At 60.9% G+C, this 27,887-nt stretch overlaps 2 protein-coding genes across 4 annotated transcripts; one reads left to right on the forward strand and one right to left on the reverse strand.

Annotated features, from left to right (window-relative positions):
- Positions 1-6,970: 6,970 nt before the first annotated feature.
- Positions 6,971-23,275, forward strand: TNIP1 (TNFAIP3 interacting protein 1). Of its 3 annotated transcripts, none has more exons than XM_087753852.1 (18): positions 6,971-7,124; positions 14,556-14,726; positions 15,744-15,866; positions 16,175-16,257; positions 16,488-16,556; positions 18,627-18,818; positions 19,019-19,113; positions 19,192-19,273; positions 19,510-19,602; positions 19,842-19,907; positions 20,064-20,195; positions 20,278-20,406; positions 20,710-20,832; positions 21,150-21,275; positions 21,606-21,686; positions 21,842-22,036; positions 22,291-22,381; positions 22,748-23,275. In XM_087753852.1, the coding sequence occupies exons 2-18, from the start codon at positions 14,585-14,587 to the stop codon at positions 22,771-22,773; spliced, it is 1,848 nt and encodes a 615-aa protein (XP_087609978.1). In that variant the 5' UTR covers positions 6,971-7,124; positions 14,556-14,584; the 3' UTR covers positions 22,774-23,275. The 3 variants fall into 3 exon arrangements, with proteins under 3 accessions (XP_087609978.1, XP_087609977.1, XP_087609979.1); XM_087753851.1 differs by lacking the exon at positions 6,971-7,124 and adding an exon at positions 8,345-8,767; XM_087753853.1 differs by lacking the exon at positions 6,971-7,124 and adding an exon at positions 8,346-8,767 and having other exon boundaries at positions 19,513-19,602.
- Positions 23,276-23,903: 628 nt separating this feature from the next.
- Positions 23,904-26,859, reverse strand: GPX3 (glutathione peroxidase 3). The gene is made up of 5 exons (XM_087753854.1): positions 26,652-26,859; positions 25,390-25,543; positions 25,032-25,149; positions 24,719-24,818; positions 23,904-24,629 (listed from the first exon to the last, which is right to left on the reverse strand). The coding sequence occupies exons 1-5, from the start codon at positions 26,736-26,738 to the stop codon at positions 24,387-24,389; spliced, it is 702 nt and encodes a 233-aa protein (XP_087609980.1). The 5' UTR covers positions 26,739-26,859; the 3' UTR covers positions 23,904-24,386.
- Positions 26,860-27,887: the final 1,028 nt, after the last annotated feature.

The following is a 27,887-nucleotide window of genomic DNA, read 5'->3' on the forward strand; positions in this document are numbered from 1 at the left end:
GGCAAGAGCAGTGGATTTATTGGGGCAGGTTTAGGTGGGACTGAGCCCGTGCTGAGGAGTCTCAGTGTCTCCTTGCTCCCGCAGGCAAGAGAGAGCCCTGCCCCAGCCTCAGGGAGGGCCCTGGAGACCCCAAAGCCCCTCTGAGCACCACCGCAGGGTCCCCCACTGCTGAGAAAGGGGCTGGAAATGCATCTGGGGCTGGCAACAGTGCAGGGATTTCACTGAGAGCTTCGCTTCATGCCTGTAAAAACCCCCGGCAGGGTTCGTGCCATTGTGTGGATGATGCTTTCATCAAACAGATACAAATCGGACTTGATGGCATCCACACGTCCTCGCAAGTGGTTTCCTGTGCCTTCAAGCTGCTGAAGAAGCAGTTGAAAGGCACATGCCATAGAGGCTACACCCCCAAACAGTTTATGTTTGCACTTCCCTCCCAGCAGCCAGGAGAAAAGAACTGGAATTTCCAAAAGTGGGGAATCCCAGCACTTTCAATTGTTTCCAAGTCGGAACAAAAAGTCTTGAATACCCAGGTTTTCCTCAGAACAGCCGGGTGAGGAAAGCTTCACCTTCAAAATATCAAAGCAGCATTAGGAATAATAACACCGTATGATTAGAACACTTCAAAACCAGCTGAGGTCAAGAAGCAGCAACATGTAGAGACAAACCAGGGAAGCTGAAACGACTCAGCTGGTTGTTATTCCACTGAAAATTCTCTTGATGCCTTCCTGTAAAACATCCCCTTGTAACAAAATCACCTTTCTCAGGGGAAAAGGGCCTGGCTGAAGCTTTTTCCCTCTCTCCCATAGAGATTTGGGCGCCTCTGTCTTGCCCCTGTGTGTAATAAGGACTGGGCATCCCAGTCCTGGTGGCACCTGGGTGGCTGAGCCCACCCCATGCCCACAGCAGCTCACAGGTCACCTCCTTGGCCAGGAACCTGCTGTGAAGGCTTCAAGCAGATGCAAAAGATGTTTTGAAGGGAGGATATAAACCCCGATCTTCATCTGCCCATCTCTTCCTGCGGCTCAGCACTGCAGCCCTCAGCTTCGCAGCAGAGGCGTGAGGCTGCCAGAGAGCCGGGCACAGCACAGCGACTGCGGGGAGCAGAGCTGGCCACGGCCCCGCAGCTGGGAACGGTGCTCTCAGGGACCCAGCTGCAATGTCCAAAGAAGTTTTGGGGCTCGGGAGACAGCCCCGTACCCCTGGGAAAGCCAGATTTGGGGCAGCAGAGCTCTGCTCCTCCAGAGCAGGGGGGGAAATCTGCTCAGCGTTAGCACAGGGCTGCAACGTGTGAGCTATCATCCTGCCTCCTTGTTGCCAAAGCGCAGGCTCTCGGGGAGCGTACAGAGGGGTGTATTCCCTGGGCACAGGCATAAGCGCTCCAGAGAAATTTCTGGCTGTACCACAATTGCTAGAAGCCTGTGACCGGTGACTCCGTCACCTACAACCCAGCTGCCTTGGAGTGGCACAGGACCGTGACTGAGACCAGGCAGCCCCTCAGGGCCAGTCCCCAGCCCGGCTCAGGGCGACGCTGCCACCAGTAAGCCTGGCTGATCCCAGCGCATCGGTCCCAAGGCCAGGAATTTCCCTGGCACCCACTGCCGGCTGCTCCTATGACGCAGGCAAGATACTAGAGTAACACAGTGGTTTGGGACGGGGGGGAGAGCAAGATGGGATTTCCTCCTTGGAGCAACTCCCTCTCCTGGGAAGTTCTGCTGCCAAAAAGCCTTCATCTTGCCCCAGCTCCACAGTAATCCATCTCCAGCAGCAGTTGGAGCAGAAAACAGCCAGCGGCATTTTAATCGATGCAAATACTCAAGCACACTCAATATCCTCTTTAAGCACAGGGTATTTCAGCATCCCGCCCCCATGCTGCTGGGGTTGGCAGCACACCTGGGGCTGCCCTCCCAGGGGGAACCGCAAACTGGACTGAGCTCAGCAGAGCTGCCCACCCCGAGGGCAACGCCAGGCGGGTGACGGCACCGTGGGAAGCACAAGCATGGCCCCTGGAACCCACTCTGCACCTGGGGCATTTTCTCCCTGTTTCTCACCCTGATGCTTCCTTGCAGAGGTTGATAAATTTGCAGCCAGCTCCTGTTTGGAGACCTGCTCCCATCTGGTGTCATGCATAACAGTAAATGCATCTCCTACTGCCAACTGAATTAAACTCCTGCTGCCTTCTGTGCTGGAGAGCCTGAGAACTGCACACCAGGCCCAGAGAAGTCATAGAATCACATAATTGTTTAGGTTGGAAAAGACCCTTAAGATCACTAAGTCCAACCACTCACCCAGCACTGCCAAGCCCACCACTAAACCATGTCCCCAGGCACCACATCTCCCCGGCTTTTAAATACCTCCAGGGATGGGGACTCAACCACTGCCCTGGGCAGCCTGTGCCAGTGCCCAACAACCCTTTTGGGGAAGAAGTTTTTCCTAATATCCAACTTAAACCTCCCCTGGCGCAGCTTGAGGCCGTTGCCTCTCGTCCTATCACTTGTAACCTGGGAGAAGAGACCGACACCCCCCCCAGCTCCAGCCTCCTGTCAGGCCGTTGCAGAGAGCGATGAGGGCTCCCCTCAGCCTCCTCTTCCCCAGGCTGAGCACCCCCACCTCCCCCAGCCGCTCCTCCCCAGCCTTGTGCTCCAGCCCCTGCCCCAGCCTCGCTGCCCTGCTCTGGCCACGCTCCAGCCCCTCCATGGCCGCCTTGGGGTGAGGGGCCCAACGCTAAGCACAGTACTCGAGGGGCGGCCTCACCAGTGCCCAGTACAGGGGCACCATCACCTCCCTGCTCCTGCTGGCCACACTATTCCTGATACAAGCCAGGATGCCATTGGCCCTCTTGGCCACCTGAGCACACTGCTGGCTCATGTTCAGGCGGCTGTCAACCAACACCCCCAGGTCCTTTTCTGCCAGGCAGCTCCCAGCCCCTCCTCCCCAAGCCTGTAGCACTGCATGGGGTTGTTGTGACCCAAGTGCAGGACCCGGCACTGAGCCTTCTTGAACCTCACCCAGTTGGCCTGAGCCCATCGATCCAGCCTGTCCAGGTCCCTCTGTAGGGCCTTCCTACCCTCCAGCAGACCAACACTTCCACCCAACTCAGTGTTGTCTGCAAACTGACTGAGGGTGCACTCGATCCCCTCATCCAGATCATTGATAAAGATATTAAACAGAACTGGCCCCAGTACTGAGCCCTGGGGAACATGAGACGCTCTGGGCAAAAGCAGCCAGGAGGAAGGAGGAGGCGCTGGGCAGGGATGTTGCTTTAGAAAGACTCCAAGTGAACCAAGAGGAGCCTGGGGACGGGCAGCATCAGGACAGGCTGTGGACCCTGGGACACGGAGAAGCGCAAAGAAGTCGAGAAACCCAGTAAGAAGCACAGAGAAGCAGCAGCCAGAAGGTTACACGTGACTTGTCACCTTGCCAAAGGTTTTGCGACAGAGAAAATGAGTGTAAACTGTGGTGAAACAAGGAACACTGAGTCTAGGAAGGGGAAAGAACATGTTTGGCCTAAGCCAGGCCTGGGGAAGGAAGAACACTTGTTTTGTTTATGCTCAAATCACTCACTAGCAATTTGTGTTAACTGACAATAAATTAAATAAAAATTCCCCAAGTGAGGACTGTTTTGCCCATGAAACCCTCCATACGTGGGCAGGATATAGACCCTTGAGGCAAAGCAGCTTCATCCCTGTAGCATCCCGGTCTCTAGAGAAAATGCACTTCATAGCACTGCTCTCCAGGAACAGCCCCACTCCATCCGCTGGCTCCAGCCAGCCCAATCCGAGGGCAATCGATGGCAGATCTCATGGCTTGCCTCTGTGGTTAACAAGAAGGCAAGTGGTTCAAGGAAAGCAAGGAAAGGGGAGGACAAAATGATGGGCACAAAAAAGGGGAAGAATTAGAAAGGCTGTGAGCAGGGCAAGGGCCAGAGGCAGGTCCGTGCTGGCCACCCACGCTTCAGCCTTCAGGGCTGCTGCCGAGAAGCTGCTGCCAGGGTCTGGGCTTTACACAACAGCACCTTGCACACGGCTGTCTTGCACATTGACCAGCAATGCTGGGGGCAAGGACTCACTTCCAGGCAAAGCCAATGCCAGATTTCACAGGTTGCAACATCCAAAAAACCCCGTGAGCCCACATTTGGTGTGCAGAGGGTCGGACCTCTCCCTCTGAGTCAGCTCTGGGGGCCACTGCAGATCCTCTTTACTACCAAACCCTGGGAGGAGCCGCATCTGGTGCAGAGACACACGGGACGCTGGTCTTGGTCCTTGGCCCAACGCTGCAACATGAGCGAGCCACTTCCATCCCACCCACCCCTTCCCCCAGAGGGGAGAAACCTAGCCTTGAGTCTTGGGAGCTGGCAGAGGTTTCTTCTTCAGGTCTTCCTCTTCCCAAGCCAAAGGAGGAAGAAGCAGCCTTGCCCTTCACATCCATGTGCTGCTCACTGAGCAGCCTGTTCCCCACAGTGAGCTGAGGCTGGGGAAACGGCTGAGCTTGCCAGGGCTGCTCTCCCCACACCGTCACCCCTGCAGTCAGCTTTCCAGGACGTGATGACTGCTGAGGAACCCTTTTCTCAGGCATTGCAACTGGATGAGACATGGCCTGGCGAGAGAGGAAGAGGGGAAAATCCCCTCTGTGCCTGTTGTTGATCTTGCAAATTTGGACTCTGAATAATTCAAAGTTTAAGGCATGCAAGGAAATCCTTTGAGTGCTCCCGGATCCAGTTCCCACAGTTCTTGGCATATCTGCTGTGGGGCTGCACCAGGTCCCACCATAACCCATCCCCTGCTGACTGTGGAGGAGGGAGGGGGAGGATGGTGAGGCTGTGGAGGAAGGCAGGAGGTGGTGATCCCCTCCTGCGAAGCGGGTGACACTGAGCCTTGCCTCACGTGCCAGAGGCAGAGGGAGAAGGAAGCTCTCGTTCAGCAAGAGGGTAAACCCAGCAAAGCGAAAGCAGCCAGCCCAGCATCCCTGGAAAGCCACGGTGGGACTCTGACCCCCTGTGAAGGCAGGGCGCTGCGGGAGGTCTGGGGGAGCAAGGTCACTCCCCAGCACCTCGCTTCTCCATCCCTCTGCAGACCCCTCGCCTACCCCGATCCCTTCCTGGCTCCCTCCTTCCCTCTCCCAGCAGCCCACTCTCCCAGACTCCCTCCCCTGCCTCTCCCTTGCCCTCCATCCCAGAGCCCTCCCATCCTGCCAGGTTAATTTGAGTTCCTGATTTGCATAAGCAGCAGATCACAATGTTCTGGAAATCCCCTCCTGCGGCTGGAGCTTCCTCCCAGCTCTCACAGCGTCACCGACGGCCTTCTGCTTCCCTTCCCTGCCGGAGCACCAGGATGCATCCGATCAGTGCGGCACAAGGAGCAGCCCCCAGCGAAACCCGCTGCTGATGCCAAGAGGCATCCGTCGGCCGCAGCCTGCTGCAGAGCTAAGCCCACGAGCGGCCCCGGGGTGCTGTGCCAAACCGGCTGCACCCACCGCCTGCTCTGCAGCTGCCCCTCTGCTCCCGCCTTGCCCCAGGGCCAGCTCCCCGACACGGCCACCCGTGACAGCCAGGCCCTGGCTGGCCCCATCGCCCCATTGGGGTTGAAATGCGCCCCGTTCTCCCAGCAGCACTGATGGTAGGTGGATTTATCAGGTGCCTCAGGCTGCTGGGGTGTTTCCACTCGGGATTTGCACCACCAGACACACACAAGGCCCACCCTGCTCACCCCTGAGTGGGGTCAACGAGTAGGAGGCTGGTCCTGAACCAAAACAAGCAGGAGCAGAGGACAGGAGAGCTCCACCACTCCCACCCGTGGCCTGTGCTCCTTCTCGCCCCGTTTCCCGCAGCACGGCCACAAACACGGAAGCAATCAAGGTGCCTTCACATGAATGAGCCTCCGCTGAAGGTGCTGAACCCAGCCCTCCGTGCCAAAAAACCCCTAGTATGTAAAAGTGTCAGCTATGAGCACATCTTCACAGCCACGCAGGCGTGCTCATGAATCACAGCTGCGGTCAGGTGAGTTTGCTCTCCTGGGAGCACGGCAGGACAGAAGGAACAAGGAAGGACCAACGGTACCAACGGGTGTGATTTTTGGGGTTGTCCTATGCAGGGACAGGAGTTGGACTCGATGATCCTTGTGGGTCCCTTCCAACTCTATGATTCTATGATTCTATGACCAAGAGCCTTTGGTTTTCGTAGTGAAATTCGTCCTGGCGTTTGGGCCAGCCCAAGCTGGCGACCTCAGGTAAGAAACACAAATTGCAGCTGGTTAGAGAGGTGGAGAGGTGCTGGGTGAGAGCACGCCGTCGACCGACCACCTCCGTGGGTACCTAGGCTGCCGGCAGGCCCCAGACCCCCTGGCTCCTCACCCCTCCTGCCAACACCCATGCTCCCACCACCTAAACCAGCCGGACTAAAGCAAAGCAGTTCACGCCTGGCGAATGTAGACCCAACGCCCTGCCAGGTACAACGCTGGTGAGGAGCTGGGGAGCTGGAGTCGGCCTCTGTGAAACAGAAACGCTTAAATCCGTGGTGTTTATTCCAGCAGCAGCTGGCTCCAGCCTTGGCTCTGACCGCCGGGTGTCTTGGTGGGTGGGTTCCAGGGACTACCTGCAACCCCGGCACACCGTCACCTGCCCGGCTCCACCAGCTCTTCCCCGCTCCCCCAGGAACACGCATCCTTGTCGGACTCCAGAGATGGACGAGAACGGGATGGAAACACACAAGGGACAACGGCGATGCCTCTCGCAAGATGCAGCAGTTTCCCCGGGGAGAAGCATGACATGTTTGTAAACCCGCTGAAGCCGTTCAGAAACCAGGCGAGGAGAATGATGTAACCAGGCTCTCCCGTTGTCCAAAAGTGAATCACAGCCCCCCCGACAGCCCCCTCCCTCCTTTTGCTGACTAACACCTGACACGGGTCAGTGGCCCCTGGAAGGAACAGCACAGGAGAGCCCTTTAAGCGGTGCCTGGCTCCTTATCAAAACCACACAGAGGCTGTCTGGGACCTCCATCATGGGGAATTCCCCTTCTCCATGCCTAAAAGTAAGCTCAGCTGGGCTGGCCTTCCTGCATTTGGGGATCGCAGCCGGAGAGCGCCTGGCCCAAAGGGCTCTCACCACCTCGAGCCCCTCCGCGACCCGGCCGGGTGAGTAGAGCGATGCTTTTTTTCAGTGCGAGCGTGCCCAAGACGGAGCAAGGGGAAGGCAGGCAGCTTTTCGGGCTCAGCCCAGAGCGCTGCAAAGCCGAATTGTGCCACCCCCCCTTCCCTCCTCAAAGAAATAGAGCAGGGTTTGGCTATTTTTTGCGGGCTGAGATGTTATCTTATAAACAAGATGCTTTCTGGTTCTGTGGGACTGCATTTAGCTTTGAAAACAGGTTTTCTGAGGGTTTACAGAACAGCACTGGGCCTCTGGGGTGAAACAAGCACTTTGGGGAACAAAAGGGAAGATGTTGCCTGTGCGTGGGGTCCTGCTGTCTCATCCCCAGTCGAGACCTCGGACAGGAGCACAGCCAAAGAGCACGTCGGGGTCCCAGCACCCGCTGAGCCACCTCATAACCCAGCCAGGCTGCCAGGGCGACATCCTGGTTGGAATGAAGGGCACTCAGGGAAAGGAAATTGTTTTAATTTTTACAACCCAAAAAAAAACCATCACATCGCCAAGAAGCAGTGGAACTGTCTGAACTGAGTAGGAAGGCAGGACTAGGACAGCTGGAAACAGCACCATCACCAGTGAAGGACACGTCTGCGAGCCCAGCAGCAGCCGCCTGCAGAAAGATGTCGGGAGCAGAGGCAGAGAGCGAGCAGCGTGCCGGCTCACAGCAGGCTTGCTTTGCTTCTGGTTTGTTGGCAAAACCAACACAAGAAAGAAAATCAGGTAGCTACAGAGCAAGTCCTGAAGAGCTATGCGAAACCTGAAGGCATTATCTATGGTTCCTGCTCCTCTGGCCGATTTCTGGTGTTCACAAACGTACAATAATCAAAGCAGCGGTGCAGAGGAAAAGGATCCCTGGTAATAAATGCTGCAGCTGGGGGGTGTAAGTGCCTTGTGTAATGCGACTCAGAGGCACGGCCTCGGTGGGTAACTCTCCCTGCCTCAGAGGGAAGGTCTGTGAGCCTCAGCGGGAGTACGCAAGCCGAGGGGACTGCTGTAGGGAGAGCCGGGGGCTGCTGCAGCCCACCTGCCACAGCGGCTGGGGACCCGGGGTCTCCTCAGCACGGCCTCCTCTCAGCTGCTCCTCCACCCCCCCAAACCGGCTGCACCCCACGAGCGGCACCGGGGTGCAAGAGGGTTCCTCCCCGCCGGCAGGCAGCCGCCGCGGCCGGGCCCTGCCCGCCCCTCGGCCCCGCCATTTTGTCTCTCGATAAGCCGGGGGCGCCGCTGCCGGGCTCGGGCCTGCCGCTCCCCAAGGAGCGCAGACCCCGCTAAGGTGGCGGGAGGACGGCTCCTTCCACCCCCCGGGGCCCCACGATGCGGGGCAGACCCGCGGGACCCCGCACAGGCCCACGGAGGGCGCAGCAGCAGAAGCACCAACCACCCCCGCCATGACAGACCGCTCGCTGCCTTCCCCGCCTCCCTCCATCTTTATACCCTCCGCTCCGCGCCGATTGGCTGTGGCGCCTGTCCGTCAGGCTGGGAATTTCCCGGGGGCGGAACTGTCGCCCCCCGCCCCGCACCGCTTCCTCCTGTGCTGGCGGCGGAGCGGAGCGGTACCGGTACCGGCACCGGCAGCAGCAGCAGCAGCAGCAGCAGCCCCGGTACCGGCCCTGCCTCGGGGACGCACTGGCAGGTGAGTCCGGAGCGGTACGGGGGCCCGCCGCCCTTGGGGAGAGGGGCCTTGCCCGGGACACCGGGTCGTGCCGCCCCGGTGAGGGGTCCCGGCGGTGGGGAGGGGCTGGCGGGGCTCGGGGCTGCACGTTGAGCCGTATCTGGGCTGTCGGTTTCCGCGGGCGGCCGAGGTGAAACCCCGGAGGGGGCCGGGGCTGCGCCGTCCCCCGGGGACCGGCTCCGGGGCCGGCCCGGGTGCTGCGGGCTTGTCGCGACAGTCGTGCCGTGCCTCGGTCGGGGCAGGGCAGTGGCTGCCGGCTCCCCTCTCCGCTCCCGAGAAGGCAGGGTGGTTGCAGCGGAGCCGGGGTTCACCGGCGGTGGCAATGCCCGGGGGGAGGAGAGGAGAAGGGCTCGGAGGTGCCGGTGCGGGGGTCCCTGCTGCTCCCTCGGGCCGGGCGGCCCCGCACCGCCGCCGTGCCCCGGGCTCGCTCCTCCTCTCGCTCTGCCTTGCACAACCCCGGCGTTTCCCCCAGGCCCACGCATCTCTCTGCTGACTGTTCCGGGGCTTGCGGTTCCCCCTGGGGCAGGGCCAGTGCGAGGGTCCGGCCGATGGGGGAGTCCGCACCAGATGCGGGTCCGGAGGCTGGAATAGCCGGAGCGGGGAGGGCAGCCTGCCCTCCTCGGGGAGCTGGTGCACAGCTTGCCTCCCCGTCTCCCCTCCATTCCAGGCTAAACCCCCCGCTGAGGGCAGGGGAAGGGAAGATGCTGCCCGTCCGCCCTGCTTTGGGGTGAAAATAGCCGCGGATGGGACTTAGTGGGGACCCGCAGCCTCTTGGAGATCTGGCCGTCCCATTCCTCAGCGCCCCAGGGCTCAGGTTGCTCCCTGTATCAGGGAGGCAAATGCAGCCTTTGCCCCTTTAGCTCGTTATTTCTATCTGCTTGGGTGAGTAAGAGCTGTTCCGTTGCCACAAGCTCTTTTGGAGTGCAAATTGCATCCAGACCGCTGGCAAAGGCAGCCAAAGCGTGCTGGAGCCAGGAGACCGGACTTTGACTGCTGGGGCGAGTTCTGGAGGCAGGAAGGCTCCAGCCAGGCACGTCCTTGAGAGCTGCCTCTGTGGTGAGGCGAAGTAAACAATAAGAAAAGAGGAAAGGCTTTTTGCAGCCTTTGGCATCGTTCCTGGGCTCTGCAAGAAATCCCACGACGCCCTTTCAGCCTGACCTGTGCCAAACAGACCTATTTAGCACAGGGCCGTGGGTTGTTGCTTGCCAGCAGCTGGTACAAAACACTCGTGGGTGGAGGAAGCTGAACCATCTACTCCTGTGGCATTGCAGATTTTGTTTTCAAGCAACAATTCTTATGCTTTGGGCGACAGAGGTAGCTTTGCTGCTGTAGCTTTGCGGTGCCGCTGTCTTCTGCTGCTTGGTTGTTGCCTGGCTGAAGCACAGCAGGTTGGACAGGAGTAGCCCAGGTTGTGCTGGAGCTGCAAGGAACGGGGTAGCTGTGCCTTGCTCTGCTTTTGAGTGCTGTGACAAGCAGCCATGATGCTACTGAGCTCTGCGGGGGGGAAGAAACGGAGCAGGCAGCATGAAGCGAGATGTCTTTGCAGCAGAAGACAGGGTGTCGTGTAAAACGCGACCGTGCTGCCCAGGGGAACACCACCACCAAGTCTGGCTGCCTGTCCTGCCTGCGCCAGAGCTCGGACCTGTGGTGAGGAGCCCTGCAGCTGTGTGTGGTTACCCATGTTTGTAAACCTGGCTCCGAATGGGGAAATGCTTTATTTTCCTTGTGAGCAACCTCATTGGAAGCAGGTTGTTTTGGGAAGCCTCTGAGGGAGGTGGGTTTCTCAGGCAAGGGTGGGATTTCTGGCCGGAGCACGTCTGTAACATCTACTGCGTTTTGGATGGGGCTCTTGCATTTCCCACCCTCTCTCTGCAGCTGGGCAGGCTGGGAAGAAAAATGCTTCAAGTGGAAGTTCAGACCTTTCCCGCTGAGACCTGAGCCTTGCAATGCCTGCTTTCCTTTTCTTTTATTACGCTCAGCCTAGGGAGTCCAGTTTTCTGGACTGCCGTGCCCAGAAACTCTCCTTATTGTTGTTTCCTCCTAAAGCCATCTCTGCTTTTGTTTCCCTGCGAATGAGACCAGCCCAGGAATGGTCGTCCCTGGAGCTTGGGAGCTGCTGGAGCTCTGGAGAGGAAAAGAAACTGGGCCGGGGGCTGTGGCATTTTGCTGAATTCCAGTAAAATGATTAAACAAAAAAAAATTCCTCCATATCATCTATCTTGAGTGGCTTTTGCTTTCCCTCTGAGGAGGAGGGATTCCAGGGGCCCAGCAGACCCAGTCATGGGAAAACGATGCTGGCAGCCTGCAGGGATTTGTTTTCGCCTCGTGCGATCCTGGCGGGGAGGAGACTTCCTGGGAATGCTGTACGCCGTGGTAAGGAAAACCCCGTTCTCCTAAGGGCTGGGCCGAGCCCCCACCATGGATCTTGGGATGGGAACTGATGGGCTGCCAAGCCCACGGCCTCGGCAGGCTGGTCTCTGCCCCGGGGCTCACTGCCGACAGCAACCCTCCAGCGGTGCCAGCCTGCTCCCTGTGCAGAATTCGCATCCTCTGCCTTCATGTCTTCAGCTGTTAAGTAATTTTAAAGCAGGAATTGTTTCCTTCTACAGCTTCTGCGTGGCCGGTGCAGCGAGGGCTGCGGTGCTGGTGGCCGTGGCAGTGATGCATATATTCCTGGGTGACAGTGGGGAACAGTCTGGCCACGGCTACACAGAGCCAGCTCACTCCCAAGCCGCAGCGCAGCTATTTAAATATCACCCTGCTTTCGTCTTCGCCTGGGAGTCTCCCCTGCCCTCTCCTACTCTCATTCTCTCCTTTTGCTGAGTTGTCATAAAAATTTACTACCTAAAGGTCTCGGTGCCCCGCTTGCAACCAGCGACGCCCACGGGCAACCACGGCGTCTGGCAGCCTCTGCCGGTGAGCTACACCCGAGCAGCCATGGTCCGTGGCTGGCCCTCAGCCCCTGGGGCTGTGAAATACCATCTCGTTAGCTTAGGAACTGTTGATTAGCAAAAAGAGAAGTGTTTTCTGGTGGTTTGGTCATTTCTTCTGGAGTTTGTGGTAGTGTTGTTTTCTTTGCATTTCTAACCATTGTTAGGTGCTCATCTATAGTCCTCTCTTTCCTCCCCTGGTGTTTTTATTGAAATGTGACGTTTTTCACTGCAAATCTCACCTTTCAGAACTCTCAAGGAAAAAAAACCAAACCAGACTGGGAGCAGTGATCTGGTCCAGGGTCCAGTCCCCAGGGTGACAGCTCAGTCCCAGCGGCTCCTTGCAGAAATGGGGCTTTTCCTCCACCCTGGGCAAACCCGCCATGACCCCAGCGATGGGCTCGGATGCTGTGGAAACCCCCCTCTCTTGCTGGGTCTTTGATGCTGGTGAATTTGTGGCTGGTTTGTGCTTCTGTCAGCTGGGGATAGTTCAGTTCCTCTCCCCGGCTGCTGTTTGAAAATACCTCCAGTGACCCCTCTGCTGCTGTCTGCCTGGTAGGGTGCAGACCTTGGGTAGGAAAATCCTTGATAAAACCATGAGAATTGGGAATAGCATAGGCTTTCAGTGGCTCCATCCATCTGAAAGAATATGTGGTCGCCATGGGTGAGCTCTGCCAGTGGGCAAGGTGATCAGTGCAGCTTGGGTTTGGGTGTTTGGTGCCACGTTGCCTTGCAGACAGGGATGTGCAGGGGTAGGGGACCTCCTGCATGTGTGCCACAGGGCGAGGTGGAAAACTGACCGGTTTGGGGTCTGGAGCACAAGAAAATCGGGCTGGTATTTCAGACTGCTGCAAAGCCGCATGGGGAAAGGATGCCATGGGAGAGGGCAGCTTGTCCCCACCTTCCCCGACTCACAGCTGGGTTTGTCCTGGCAGAGGACATGGACACCCTGTGAGATGCTTGCTGTAAGATCGCTTTGTTAACCAGCTCCTGCCAGAGCCTCAGGTTTACATCTGGAGCAGCACATGGTGACCAGACGCTGTTGAGAAAGCGTCAGGTCCCCAGCCTGCCTGTGATATTGTCCCCGTCCTCCGCCAGGCTGGCCAGGCGGGTAGCGTGGCCACTGGCGATGGCATTTCCCTGCAGTGGAGGTGGCACTGGATCCCCAGGTCGTGTGTGTGCTGCCCCACCACGCTGGGCTCCATCCCGTCCACCAGCAGGTCTGCTCGGGGAGTTTTCCTTGTCCTGTAGCAGGGGGGATTTTGTACTGGCTGTGGCAGTGCTGCCTTGTGCCGGGACCCGCGGCATGGAAACTGCCCCGGTTCTGCTGCAGCTTCCTGTCAGCTGCTATGGGCTCCAGAAATAGCCGCTGCTCAGCCCGCCCTGCAGCTGGGCAGCTCCCGGTGGTCACCACCTCCAGCTGCTTGGGACGGGGCTGCCGGCTCCCTGCGTGGAGCCATGGGCGATGGGGGGGCTTGGCAGCACCTGCAGAGCAGGAGGAAGGCGAGACCTACTGATGGATGCATCTCCCAAAAACAGACTGCCGCTGAGGCCGTGCGTAATTACCTGCCACCAAGGCACGTGTTAATTGCCGCTCCAGTTGTGGATGCTGCCAGGTGGCAGTTGTCATCTGGAAAGTCCCTGCCGCTCCCTGGCAGGCAGGTCATCTAACTAAACCGGTGATCAGCCCAGATCGCTTGTGGCATGAGCATTAGTCTGAGGTCGAGGCGGTTTCAGGTACAGGCTTCCCCCCTTCCTCTTTCAAAATGGTCCCCCCTTGGCCCCTTCCTGCTCATGAGCGCCCAGCTGCCTTGGCTGGGTGGAAGAGCACTTGGGGGTCCCCACGGTGCCTCCCGGCAGCTGGCACTGCAGGCAGTACCCCAGCTCTGGCTGGCATCGCCCCCAGGGCTGTCTCGGCTGCCACGCTGCCCTGCTTTATAGTGAGCGTGCATCGGCAGAGCAGGGTATTTTTGATAAGTTGGGCTGTAATTCACAGCAGCTGCTTTATCACCCCCAGGAGATGGGCGAGACCTGGGGCCAGGATGTTGCCCAGCCATCCCCAGGCCAGACCTTAGCAAGAGGGAGGCCTTGGGCCACCCACGAATGCAAGGAATTAAAAAAGCAAATAGCGTGCTGCGTGCGGGTGTTGCCTCTCCTCGTAGTTTGTTCCCAGCCTGGCACATGCCTGGCTGTTCCCTGTGTCCTGATTTGGGAAGCCGTGCTGTTGGCAGCCGGTTTCTCACTGGCTGAGCCAAAGGGCAGAGCGGGTCCCTGCCTGGCTGCTGGGGCTTGTCTACCCCCCACCGGTGCTGCCCAAACAGCCCACCGGCTGTGGGTTAAGGCTTTTGCAGCTGCAGACACTGCCCCTACCCAAACAGCCCTCTGTAACCCTTTCTGCCCCCCAAAAATACCCTGCGGTGAGCGGGATGCTCCAGTGAAGGGGCCTGGGTCCACACTGGTGAGGGTGGATGCTCCTGGGCTGGGTCTCTGTCCCCATGGGGATGCAGGGGCAGGCGGCTGTGACCTCCTCGGGGACTCCCACGCCCCGCAAGGGTGAGAGCCGGCCTCGGGTGGGGGTGCTGGTGATGCCTCCTCGCATGACACTTCTCATGGCCATGAGTCACCCCGGCACGTTCACGCCAAGCAGGGCTGGAGGGGGAAGTGCCTTTACCTGGGACACTTCTCTGCTGGCCGGCGAGCAGCGAGGCAGCCCTGCCTCTGTTGGCGTGGCACCCCAGACCCCTGCACGGCTGGGACCGGGGGACCGCGGTGCCATCCGGGGCCAGAGGAAGGTGACGCTGTGCTCCGTTGCCTTGCAGGGATGCCCGGCTGGGAGGTAGGCGACTGAATGGCGGGCATGGAAGGGAGAGGACCATACCGCATCTACGACCCTGGCGGGGGGACAGAGGAGAATGGATCCACAGCCTTTGAGCGGCTGGTGGAGGAGAACGCCCGGCTGAAGGAGAAGATGCAGGGGATCAAGTCTATCGGTAACTGCTGCATGGCTGGAGGATGAAGTTCGCCTTTGAGGCAGCTCAGCCTGTGCCCACCGAGCCTGGGGGTTTCTTGCTCTGTTTAGGAAGGGTGCTATAAGAAGCTGGGGGTCTTGGCACCGGGGCAATAGCAAAGCTCTCCCTGCCCTGGGGGTCGAGCAGGATGTCTGGGCTTTTTCACACGGCGGTGCAGAGGGAGCAAGGCTTTTGCTGAACTCCTGGGGTGCTTTATAGTGGGATAAATGGCTGAAAAAAAGGCAAATGATGGAGCAAGGTCAGCTTCCCAGAGTCCTGCCGTGGCAGGCCGCAGATGCCAGGATCTGTTCTGCCTTTGAAAGCCCCCACCTCCCGCAACCTCTGTCAGGTCAGGGGCTTTTCCTGGGTGCAGCTCGAAGACCCCAGCATTGGATGCTGCCCACAGCGGCAGGGACGTGCTGGCATTGAAATGCCCCAGCCGAGTCGTGCCACCCCCTTTCTCCTCCTTGGCTGCCTTCCCCCACCCGCCCCCAGTTTTGTTTTCGGTCTCGTGACCCAGCTTCCACTTTCGAGTCCTGCTTCTGCAGCCGAATTTCCACCTGCCTCGTGATTCCTGTCGCGTCGTCGTGCCCCTACCTGGGACTGGGACCCACTGATGTGGGAGCAGCTGTGCGGGGCGGGGAGAGGATTGCATTGCCGGTGCCAGAGCCCAAAGCGGGCAGGCTGGACCCCTAGGTCCACCACCTAGGCTTAAATTGGGCTCTTCTGGGAAGCCAAGGAGAACTCTGAGAGATGCAGTGCTGCCAAGCTGCCTCCTGTAACCAGTCCTCTGTGTGTCAGCATGGGGGACTCTGCAGCCACTGAGCCACTGATAGAGCTTTGCTGTTGGATTTGGCCAAGAGGAGTTCTTTCTGGATGAACAACAACCACGCTGGGCACCTCTCCACCCAAGCAGGGGGCTTGGTGTTGGTGGATGGGGCTGCTGCAGGACAGGCACTTGGGGAAGGAGGGTGAGCATCCTTCTGTTGCCCACAACAGGAGAGCTGCTGGAGGAGTCCCAGGTGGAGGCATCCAAGCTGCGGCAGAAGGCGGAGGACCTTGTGAAGGACAACAAAATGCTGATGGCATCATCTTCCTTGGAGGACCTGGTGGGAACTGGAGGTAGGAGATGCGAGGCTCGCTGCGGGGGGATAACCTGATGGCTCAGGATCCTGAGCTCAGGGGAAGGGAGAGGGTGTAAAGACTTCCACAAAGGTTTCTTGCAGCCCTGTCATCTCTGGAGTGTATCAACCCACTGCCATCCTCCCTTTTCCTGGAGGGAGGTTTCTGTCCCGTCCCCATAGCTGGGGTAGAAACCATCCATTGGTGCCTGACCTCGCAGGGTGTCTGCTCTCTGCATCCCGGCGCCAGGCAGGGAGAGGCCCTGCTCTCCAAAAGGCTCATGGCTATGTCCTCTCCCCTCTCCGCAGCCGTCGGCCCTGATCCCAGCTCCACGCAGGCTGCCCCAGGCAGCGCCCAGCCAGACGCGGAAGCACGGAAATCTCCTCCAAGTGTGAGTCTGGTGAATGCGAGAGCTGGTGCTGGCATGGCCGGAGGGAGAGACTTTCAATCTAATTAAAGCAAAAGGAGGCAGCCTTTAGCCTCTAGAAATGAGGATAAATCTGAAAGGGAGGGGTCAGCTTCCCTGCCGTGCTCCTGTCCCGGCAGTCCCTGCCTCTGCGTGGTGGGCATCCTGGGTTGCCATTCCCTGCGGAGACGTGACCTGGCTGCCTCTCCTTGCAGGGATCCTCCTCAGAGTTCGAGATCGTCGCTGTCGAAGCGCAGGGGTTTCCCCAGGAGAGCGTGAGAGCGGTGAGTAGCCCTGGTGCCTGCGGGATTTGGTGGGCGGCAGGTGGAGAGTTGAGCCTGTTGGTGCGGTGGTGGTGGCGGTGGTACCGGGGGCATGGGAGGGTGCGCAGGCAGGCAGCGGTGTGCCCCGGTGGCATAGCCGCCGGCAGGTACAGGCAGGGCTGGGGGACCTGTGTCGAGGTGGCCCTTGGGCAAACCACAGAAGAGGGATAAGCTGCACCCAGGCGTTCCCAGGGGAGCAGAGCCAGCCCCACATACGGCCCCCAGGACAGTGCTTGTGCTGCTGTGCCCAGCCTCTGCCAGCGATGAAGATGAGGGGACCTGGCCAGTCCGCAGGCAGGAGGGAACCACACAGCCCCGTGGCTGGTCCTCGCCGTGTCTCGCTGGAGCCAGAGGGCTCGGGAGTGATGGCACGTGTGCTCCAGCGTGTACCGCTCCTCTCAGCCAGCCAAGGCGGGAAGAGGGGACAACATGCAGCCTGCCCTCCAAGGGCAAGGGCTCCGGAGAACAAGTGGCCTGGCCGGGCTGCCTGGGCACGGGGCCAGCAAAGCAGCCCCAGCCAGCTGGGGACACCAGCGTCTCCAGACACCACATGACAGTGACAGGAAAGGCTGTGATGACTTGAGGAGCTGTCAGAGATGCTCTGACGCTCACCTCCTGATGCCTGCACTGGGTGGGAGGACCAGGTCTCCAAGCCCCGTCATTGCTGATAGGGTCTGCCCCAGCCAAGGCACCTCCATGTGCTCCGTTTGCTGCCACCTGAATGTCCCCCTGGCTGGCACTGCCCCGTCCTGTCCTCCTCTGGCTTTTTTTCTGTGTTGGAAGGGAGGGGAGGAGGGATGGGGAGCCCAAGGGGGACAAACATCAGCTCACACCACACAGTGCCGGTAAGGGGACATGCTGTCCTTGCACATCCCTGTTTGCATTGACCAGAGAGGCTCCAGGAGGGGTTGAGTCTCGTTGGACCCTCCTGGGGTGCAGCCATGGGGTGATGGAGAATGGGGTGGCATCCGCTGGGCAATTGGTGTTAGTCCCGAGCTCTCCCAGGCACTCCAGCTGGGCTCAGGTCCTCACTGCCTCTCCGTGCCTGCCGGTGCTGGTGGGAGGAGTTGGCCGTGCTGTGCCCTGCACACACCCTCCCATGGCAGTTTTGGGGCTGTAAACCCCGGGGCCGGGGCACCAGGAACACACTGGCCTCCTGGCCCTACGCGGAGCTGCCTGGGGCATTCCCACAGGTGGCAGGCTGAGTCAGCAGGGCTGGGAGCGGAGCGGGCAAAGGTGTGCTAGCGCATCCCCACCTCCTCCCCGGCGATGCCGCGTGTGCCGGGCCAGGCTCTGTTGTGCTGGCAGTGTCTCCTAGGCAATTGAAGGAGTTAACCAGCCGCACCAGGGGAGGACAAGCCTGTTGGGGGCACCCCTCCTGCGTGGGTGGGGGTGTGCCCTGACGCTGGCGGGCGCGTCCTGACCCCGGCTCTCCCAGCCACTGTTTAAATCCCGTGCATCACCCTCTTGACTGCCACCTGCCAAAGAGCCTGGGGTCCGGCGCCTGGTGTGCCACGGTGGCAGGGGAGCCGCAGAGGTAGGACGGGGGAAGAAGAAGATGAGGACTGGGGTAAGACCACCCCGCACGTGGAAAACCTCAGCTCCCAGCGCTGACCATGGCGTACGTGGAAAGGACAGTCTCAGGAGCTGGGATTTCTAGTCTTAGTGTGCCAATGGGGAGAGCTCAGGAGGAGAAGGGACCAGGGGTAGAGATACCTCTGTTGCTGTTTGCAAGCCAGGAGTGTGGTCTGCTCAGACTGCCGAGGAGCACGGGGAATCCATGAGCTGGGAGAGCTGCTGCCGTAATATCCTCCTCCACCCAGGGACTTGGTGTCCCATCTCCAGCGGCTGGGAATCAAACCTTTACAAAGCTGACACAATTTTTCAGTGTACCAAGGGCTGTTGCAGAGTGTCTCAGTGCTGGCTCAGCTCCCCACCACAGCCCTGGATGGGAGATGAGGCTGACTGCCCTGAGAGGGAGCTTTGCAATGCTCCTTGAACCAATCTGACTGAGCTTCATCCCCTCCCCAGGACTTGGAGCAGCCGCCGAACGAGGACGCCAACCTGCTGCCCCAGCTGCAGCAGCTGGAGAGCACGCTGAGCGGCTGCGCCAAGGAGGCCAGCAAGGACCAGGTCTTCGTGCGCATGGGCTACATGGCCTCCGAGCTCAAGCGCCTGGCCTCCAAGGTGCACAAGAACGAGCAAAGAACATCGTTCCTGCAGGTGAGTGAGGGCTGACCAGGCTCTTCATGGGGGTTTCCTCCCCTTTTTTTTTTTTTTTTTTTTTTTTCCTCCACCAAGCCCCTCCTGTCCACCCCAAGGTGGACACCCACCCGCAGGCCAGGGCTTGGTGGGAGGTGGGTGGCCAGGCAGGCTCCTGGGGCTGGCCAGCGGTCCTCATGCTGCCGGTGTTTGCCCCCCAGACGCTGTGTGAGACGCTGCACAGTGAGAACAAGGAGCTGCGAACGAAGCTGGAGCGGGACCTGGAGCAGAGAAACCAGGCACTGGAGAAGCTCAGGTGAGGGTGGGTGGTGGGGAGGGGGACGGGGCTGCCCTGGGTGCTTCTTCCCGCTGACCCGGCCCTCCCTGCCTGCAGGTGTGAGAACCAGGAGCTCCGGAGAATGGTGACACTGAGCAGCCAGGACGGTGGGAATAGGGAAGCTGCAGAGCAGCAGCAGGTGAGGAAGCAGCATCGCCCTCGGAGAGGGCTGGGAAGGAGGCGAGGAGCCCTCTGACACATCAGCAAATGTGGCCTCACTTTAATCGGGTCTCCAGTTTGTCCCAGTATGACCAACAGGACTTCTCAGGGTCTCGAGGGGATGGAGGAGGCCATGGGAGGGGAACTGGCTGGTGTTTAGCCGGCTTTGGGCATGGCCTCTGCAAAAGCCCTGAGGGTCCCCCCGTGCGTGTCCAGCAGAGCGGGGCCGTGGTGGAGAAGGCACCAGGCAGAGGAGAGCTGGAGGCCAAGGAGAAGAAGGTGAAGATCCTGGAGCACCAGCGCAGGGAGGTGAGGATGGGGCTGGAAGGGAGGCACTGCCAGGTACAGGGTGGGAGCAGGACACGTGGCTGGGATGGCATGGGGAGACTGGGGCAGGGCTGTGGAGCTGCAGGGAAGCACTGCTGGAACCGGGATCTCTATCCAGCTGGTCCCTGAGGTGCTTTTGAGACAGGAGGCTGCTGGGGACCACTATGGCTGGCTCAGGGCAGGGGCTGGGCTCCTGTTCAGCTGTCCCTCTCTCCCCACAGCTGCTGGAGGTGAATAAGCAATGGGATCAGCACTTCCGAGCCACGAAGCAGAAGTATGAGCAGAAGGTAAGGCTAGATGCCCAGAGCTGGGTGCTTGGGGGGCATGTCTTTGCTGGGTGCCAGTGGAGACACTGCTGGGGAAGGTTTTGGGCTGCCTGTGCCTCCTTGCCCCCCGATGGGGGTCCTTGCAGGCAGACCAATGTCCCCACTCCCTCCCGGCAGGTCACAGACTTGCACCAGGAGCTGGCCGAGGCCCGCAGGGCACTGACCGAGCTGGAGTCAGAGCGGGAGCAAAAGCAACGGGATTTTGACCGCAAGCTGCTCCTGGCCAAGTCCCGGATTGAAGCAGAGGAGGTGAGTCCCCCAAGAAGGGCAGCAGGGAGGTGCTGGCCCCATCGCCCTGCCCTGGCTGATCTCCATCCCCTGGGTCCTGCAGGCAGAGAAGGAGAGGCTGGCCATGGAGGTGAGGGACCTGCAGCAGAGGATGCGGTTCCTGCAGGAGCAGCTGGCTCCAGTCACCAGGCAGCGGGAGTACCAGGAGAAGGAGATCCAGAGGCTGAACAAGGTGGGGGCCAGGGCAAAACCCCTCCCTGCAAAATGTCTTTTATGTTCTCTGTCCTCTTCTCTCTCAAATCCAAAACTGACCCTGATCAACCCCCTCCTGCCCGGGTGGGGGCTTGTGTCAGACGATGCCCATCACATCTCCTTAGGCTCCCAGGAAAGGGGGATGGGGGGTCCGTAGTCCCTCTTGCTCTTGCCCAGTTATACCCACTTCCCACACTGGGCATGTGCCCATAGCCCTCTGGAGATGTCATAGGCACAGCACCTCGCTCTGACCCCCTTCCCTGCTCTTCCTCTTCCTCTCCAGGCGCTAGAGGAAGCCCTGAACGTCCAGGCCTCCCCACCACCCATCTTTGCCAGCACCATGGAGCCGGTGGGGAAGGTGCCACAGCAGGAGCTGCTGACCCAGAACGAGCTCCTCAAGCAGCAGGTAGGGCAGGACGCGGAGCTGCTGGAGGCAGGGAGGGAGCTAGGTGCCCTGGACCTCCCTGGCAAAGAGCCTGGTGTGGCCGGGAGCAGCCAAGCAGCCCTAATCTGTGTCTGTGCCGTGGTGGTGGGAAGGGGGGGCACCAAATGCAGCATCCTCCAGCCTTCAGCTGGAGGGACCACAGCCATGGGCCACCGTGCCAACCCATGTGCCTGGGGCTTGGCATAGCTGGTGTGGTCAGGGATGGCAGCGCAGTGACGGGGTGATGGGGGAGCTGCCCACCCCCAGCCAGGTGCACCCACACCCTTCCTTCCTGCCAGGTGAAAATTTTCGAGGAGGACTTCCAGCGGGAGCGGAGTGACAGGGAGAGGATGAACGAGGAGAAGGAAGAGCTGAAGCAGCAGCTGGAGAAGCTGCAGAAGCAGCTGGTCCTCTCCAACAACCAGGTGAGCAACACTGGGTGCCCCCAGCAGCACCCCGGGAGCCCCATGTCCCCCCTGGGTGTGTCAGAGGTGTGCTTATCCCCAGCACCACAGCCCTGTACTCACCTCAGAGCAGGGGCTGAGCAGGGACAGAAGGGCTGGAGCAGTGGTTTTGCTTCAGCTTGTCCCTACCAGAGCATCTCCTTTCACCCATCTCTTCCACTTGCCCCTCTCCAGGGGGTCTGATGGGGGGACCAGTGCAGGTGTTCCACTAGGGCATGGCAGCATCCCCTGCCCCACAGACACGGGGGGTAGCAGGGTGGGCTCTGCACTAACCCCCCCGCTTGCTCCCAGCTGCGAGCTTCCAAGGATGACTGCCAGCGGGAGAAGGAGGAGAAGGAGAAACTGAAGAAGCTGCTGAAACAGCACAAACAGGTGGGGATGGGGGAAGAACCCTTCCTGGATGGAGGGGCTGGGGACTGCAGGCCTGGCCCTCATCTCCTGTTGGAGGGGCAGCTCTGAGCTGGGCAATGGGTGGTGGTGGCAGGCTGCCCTCGGGCTCTCCCCAGCATCTTCCCGGCTCCTCGCAGGCTTCTGGAGAGAGGCTGCACCCTGAGCCGCGGCCAGGGCCGGTGAGCCCTGCCTGCCCCATGTACCAGTACCAGTACAGTTCCCCCGTGGCTCCCCCCATGTACCACGGCTTCGACGAGTGGCAGCAGCTCCGATACCCACCAGTGATGCCAGGCGAGCACACGCCGGGACAAAACTTCCACCATTATTCCCCGGTGAGTGTCTACCCATGCCGGCACGAGGGGGAGCAGAGGGTCCCATGTGAGTGGGTCTGGGGCTTGCTGCCAAGTGAGCAGCTCTTCCAGGGCCACCGAGTCACCGAGCAGGGAGCTGAGCACGTGTCCTGTTGGCACATGAACACTCAGCCCTTGTCCTCCTTCTCCTCACACCCTGGCAATCGAATATGGAGTGCAGCCTTGTGATTCACGTCTCTGATAATGCGCTTTTTCTGTTCCATCTCCTCCTGCAGTCCGAGTACCCCTGGCGCCCACCCTGCGCCATGGCTCGCAGCCAGAACGCTCAGGCAGTGGCCGGGGTGAAACCAGTCCCCAAGGACTTGGGTAAGGCTTGGACCCTCGGCCAGGGGAGCGCCCCTGTCCTTCACCCTGAGACCCTGGGCAGTTGGCTGAACACCTAGGGGAGGGATGGGGGAACAGCTTGCCAGGCAGCGGCCATTTCCCTTCAGCCCCCACCTCTGATCAGGCGAGGGGATGATTCTGCCGTGGGGTTGGTCCCTGCTGCATCCCCTCCACCATCCCCGCAGCATCTGACAACAGGTGTGAGCCTGAGCCCTGGCAGCCCGCAGGGTTATGGCAGTCAGTGCTCAGGGATAACAACCATCCCATGGCTGGCATCCCTCCCATGGGGCTTGTCTGGGCATGAAGAGCTGCGCTCACCCTGTGCCACCCCTCTCTTTTGTGTCTCAGAACAGGCAGGTCCCGGATTGCCCTAACACCAAGGACCGGCTGCGCTGCAATACTGGCAGAAGAGGAGTAGGGTGTGTGTGTGTGCCCGTGTGTATGTATCTAGGAGCTTCCTCCAGCTGCCTATCCCCGTGTGCGGACGTGCAGTGGACGTGGCCGCATCCGTGGCCTGGAGCGGCTCAGCAGTGCGTCCCCGTGAAGAAAGTGGGAAGGAGGGACCGGAGGTGCCATCACCATGGCGGCCAGCGCAGGGTTAGTCCCCTGCAGCCATCCCCTTCCCCACGAGGCATCAGGCCTGGCATCACTGTAGACCCGAGCCAGGTCTTCAGGGAAGAGGAGCCGGCCTTTCCCAGGAGTGTGCCAGGAGCTGCCCCGGTCCAGGGGCTTCGGTTCAGCGCCTGGAGGAGCGGGTGACGGCAGCTTCTCTCCCAGCGGTGCGAGGTCCCGTGCTCGCAGGCAGGTGCCTGCCACAGCCACGGCCCGGGCTGAGGGTGGTCGGTGTCTTTGTATTTATTTAAGGACTGAAGTGTAGCTGAGTCTCTCTGATTTTATCCTGAAAGCTGCTTTCCCTAGGGGAGCCTCCGCACAGGACGCGGAGGGATGCCAGGGCTGCTTGGGTGTAGCCGTGGGGCGAGTGCGAGCATGAGGGGAACCCAACCCCCTGCATGGGCACCCCAGGATCTATTGCCCCAAGTCCATGCCCCCCACCTCCCTCTGGGCGCTGGGCTCAGCCCCTTGCCCTCCCCTCTCCTGCCCTCCGCCTCTGCCAGGGCAGGGACCCCCCTGCTCCCCCCTCTGCCTTTCCCTGCAACCATGGCCTTGGGGCCAGTCTCTCAAATTGCACAGAGCAAATCTCACTCCAGGAAAACAAGCCTGGAGGGGAAAAAAAGAAAAACCAACCCTATTTCTGTAAGCATGGCTGCAGGAGGCAGGGTGCCCTGGCATGCTCCTTGCCAGCCGCTTTTCCCCCCTCTGCTCTGCACTGACCCCCCCATACTCTCCCTAAATGCTGGGCTGTGATGATAAATCCATGTTTGCAGCTGACCTGAAAAAAAAAATGGAGTTTCTCCAGCTGGCAGCCAGCCCTCCCTGCTGGTACCCCCAGGCTGGCTGCTGTGCCCCCCACTCTTTCCTCCCACCCCCGGGCGGGAAGCAGGGCTGCGTGTTTGCAGAGCCTTTATTTGGCATTTCTGTGGCGGGGGGCGAGGGGCTGGCTCTCCCCGGCTGGGAGAGGAGCGCGTCTCTGCGCCGGAACCACGGGCAGCTTGAATGCACTGAAGAGCTGCTCCGTGCCTGGCAGGATCAGGCCAGGCCCGCCCCACGCTGGGGGCTTTCGGGCCAAGCCTTCACGAAGACGTGGTCTTCTGCTCCAGGGGCGGCCGGCCCCTGCGTCCCCCCCGGTGGGATGGCAGAGGCAGGGGCAAGCTGGGGGTGGAGGTGGGACACGGGGTTATTGGGAAATGTCCCTCTCCCATCGCTGAGGTCTCTGCCACTGGTCTCATCCCAGCCGGGAGGTGGCAGAGAGGGGAGCGATGGAGGGGGGGGGGGACAGCGTGGTGGCTCAGCGTTTGGCTCCTGCTGCTTGGGGAGCATCCCGGGAGGGGACAACGAGGGAGGTGCCAGTGGTGGGGGGAGCCACCCTCTAGGCTGGCATCCCCTGCCTCTGCTGGTCCTCTTGCTGCTGCTCCTGCTGCTGCCTCATGTAGGCAATGATGTCGTTCTTCACGACAGCGATGTTGGCGCGGTGGTACCAGCGCATGACAGGCACGCCGTCGGGGCCCACCAGGAACTTCTCGAAGTTCCACTTGATGTCGTGGTTCCGCAGGGGCTCCCAGAAGAGGTTCTTGGGGTTCCCAAACTCTTCCGCCACCGGGGGACAGGCGTTCTGCAATGGGGGCCAGCACGTCACTGCCTTGCCCCCCTAAAAAAACCAAGCTGGGTGCTGCCCTCACCCCCTGCGACCACAGCACTCACCTTCAGGAAGGTATAGACCTTCTGCTCCTTGGCCCCATTCACATCCCCTTTCTGGAAGAGCTGGAAGTTGGGGACGAAGCCACCCCCTGGCCGGACATACCTGTAAGGGGAGCGATGTGCAGCAGGCAGCTCTTGGGGCTGCACAGGGGTTGTGGGGGAACCCCAAACCCTGTGCTTTTGGGGACCACAGCCCCAGGCAGGGAGGGGGATCACAGCCAGCAGGAGCTGCAGCCTATGTACCCACCGCCTGGCTGGGGACCCTAGCCCAGCCCAGGGGGGCAGGTGCCCCACAGCCCCCTGGCACAGTACTCACTTCAGTGCCGGGAGGATCTCGGAGTTCTGGCCAGGTTCCTGCTTCCCGAATTGGTTGGAGGGGAAGCCCAGGACGACGAGCCCATAGGGCCCCAGCTCATTTTGTAGTGCATTCAGTTCTGCATGCAAGCAGAGCCAGGGATGGGTTAGTAGAGGACCAGGCTTACCCCCACACCTGCACCGACCCCCTCGGAGCATCCCGGGCTGGGTCCTGGGGAGCAGGCGTTACCCCTTCCCCCAGCTCCCCGGGGCAGGACGGACCATGGGGACCTGCCAAGGGCTGCACGCCTGGGTGACGCCGCCTGCTCCTCGGCTGCCTGCCCCGTCCCCCGGGTGCCCGCGCCCCGCGGGACCCTTACCAAGGTACTGCAGGGTAAGGCCTCAGTACGTGGCCACGTTGACAAAAAGCACCATCTTCCCCGCGTAGTTCCTAAAGGGGACGTACTCCTCCCCATCAATGGTCAGGGCCCCGTAATCGTAGATGGTGCCCTGCACTGAGCCGTAGCATTTCACCTGTGGGGCGAGGAGCATCCAGTGGGATGGGGCTGGGGGCTGCCGGCCACCCCGCTCACCCACCCCACGGCCACCCATGGCCACCAGAGCAGCAGATCCAGCGCTGGCTGAGACAGCAGCTGCCTGCGTTGTGTCTCCTGCCCCAAATGCTGCTGGCGGCAGCCAGGGTCCGGCATGCCAAGGTCAGGGTGGCAGGCCAGGCTGGCGTGTGCGTGCACATACACACACGTGCACACAGCGGGGCTGGCTGCAGCTGGAGGGATGTTTACCCGGCCAGGCAGGAAGGCGAGAGGCTGGAAAACAGCCTGAGCTGGCGTGGGGAGACCAGCCCCAGCCTCCCTGGGGCTGCAGGCGGGCAGGACCCCACCACCCCTGCACGCACCCCTCTGAAGGGGCAGCCAGAGCACCCTGCTGTGCCGTGGCCAAGCCAGGCCCAGGGAAAGGAGCGACCGGGGCTGGATCAGACCCATGCCATGGTGGAACAGCCTCTGCCTGTGGTGCTGCAGGGGTTAACCCAGGGGACCCCATCTCCTGTTCCCATCAGGGCACCCAGGCTCACCCAAGTGCCACCGAGGGACTATTTTGGGAGCTGGCAGGAGATAAAGTCACAGGGGCTCTGCCCGGGGAGCTCAGCCTCCATGGGGCCGGCCAGATCCTGGCAGTGGGGCTCTGCTTCACCCACCCCGGGTGGAGAGGCTGGCGGGGGGCCGGGGGTGACGGTCACCCCTGCTCTCTGGTCACCCCTGCTCTCTGCCCATGGGGGCGTGGGGACACAGCGGCCCCTGCACCCCCCAAACATCGGTGCACCCCCCTGGACACTGCGCATGGAACAAAAGCCCTGTGCTCTACCCCTGTGGGGGTCACTGGGAGGGGACGAGAAGGCTCTGTCCCCCTCTGTCCCCAACCCCAGGACAGCGATTCCCCCTTTGCTCAGCAAAATCCCCCCATGATTCCAGGCATCGGGACGGGGAGGGTCCCCGTGCCCCACTCCTGTCCCTGGGAGCTCTGCAGCGAGCCTTGGGGACAGGCGGGTCCCCAGGGTGCCACCTCCCCCCCTCCGCACCCCCCGTGGGGGGTGTCCCCGTCCCTCCGTCCCCCCCCCCCTTACCTTCTCCCTCTCCTGGCTCTGCCCCGGCTGAACCAGCCCAGCCAAGAAAAGGGACAAAATCCAGGCGCTGCCGGACCAGCCCCCCATGGCCGGGGCTGGCGTGGGGTGCGAGCACCCTCCTCGGGGGACACCCTCCTCGGGGGACACACCTCTCCCTGTCCCCTTCTGCCACCTCCCAGCCCGACAGCCGAGAAATAGCTGCTGGGCTGAGCGGGGGGAGCCAATCGCCGGAGGAAGGACGGGCCGAGGGCTGCGTTAACCGTCTGGGCCCTGGGACGGACAGGGCGGCGGCGGGGGGGCCGTTTGGGGAGGAGGGGGGTGGCGGTGCCATGCTGGCACCTCGGCGGGACAGGGACGTGGGACAGCCGCGACAACACGGGGCAGCCGCGTGTGCCATGGGTTTATGCAACGCGTTATATGAGCCAAAGACCCGGGGATCAAAACCCGCGGGGTGGGAGAGGTGCCAGGCGATGTCCCCACCCGGCCGGGGTGACATCCACCCTCCCGGAGCGGGGTGCTGGGACCCGAGGAGCAGGGACCGAATCGCCCCAGCAGCATCCCCGGGGAGGGTCCCCTCCCATGGCTGGGCTGCTCCAGGGTGGGAAAGGGTTAATCAAGCTTCTCTCCTTTGCAGCCCAGAAAATTAGGGTGCTCCTAGAAGCTGCCTTGGGTTAGGGTCCCTCCCGAGGGGGGCTGTGCTGGGGCTGGGGGGCCGTAGCCCCATGGTGACCCTGCTGTGGCCAAGGGGCAGGAGTTTCCAGGGCCCTGTTTGCATATCAGGGGAATGTAAACATTTACCCTGGGCTGGCTCCAAGGGAAATATCCCTGGTGAGGTGTAAATTCCCTGAAATCCCATAAAAACAATTATTTGATGGGAGAATTAACTGGCTGGAGGGGGGCTGCGGTTTGGGGTGGGGGCTGGCCTGGGATGGAGGGCAGGACGGGGTGTCAGCGGGTGAGCCCCGGGGGACCGTGGACGCCAGCACGAGGTTTGGCTTTACTAGAAAGCAGGGCCAGCCCTGCCAGGGTGCTGTCACCGAGCCGGCTGCCGGAGACGCCACCAGAGAAGGGGAGTGGGGCCATGGCTTGGGGGAAGCTGGGAGCAATCTCCCAACCCCGTGTCCTTTGCCGGCAGGAACACCATGTCCTGGGAAAGGCTGATGTTGTCAGGCTCCGAGTGCAGCCTCGGCTGGCATGGGAGGTCGGGTACGTCCCCCAGGCACACGGGGAACCCAT

Source organism: Nipponia nippon, unplaced genomic scaffold (genome assembly GCF_047370975.1).
Source record: "Nipponia nippon isolate SJK-2023a ecotype South Korea unplaced genomic scaffold, ASM4737097v1 scaffold_17, whole genome shotgun sequence".
Taxonomy (NCBI): Eukaryota; Metazoa; Chordata; class Aves; order Pelecaniformes; family Threskiornithidae; genus Nipponia; species Nipponia nippon.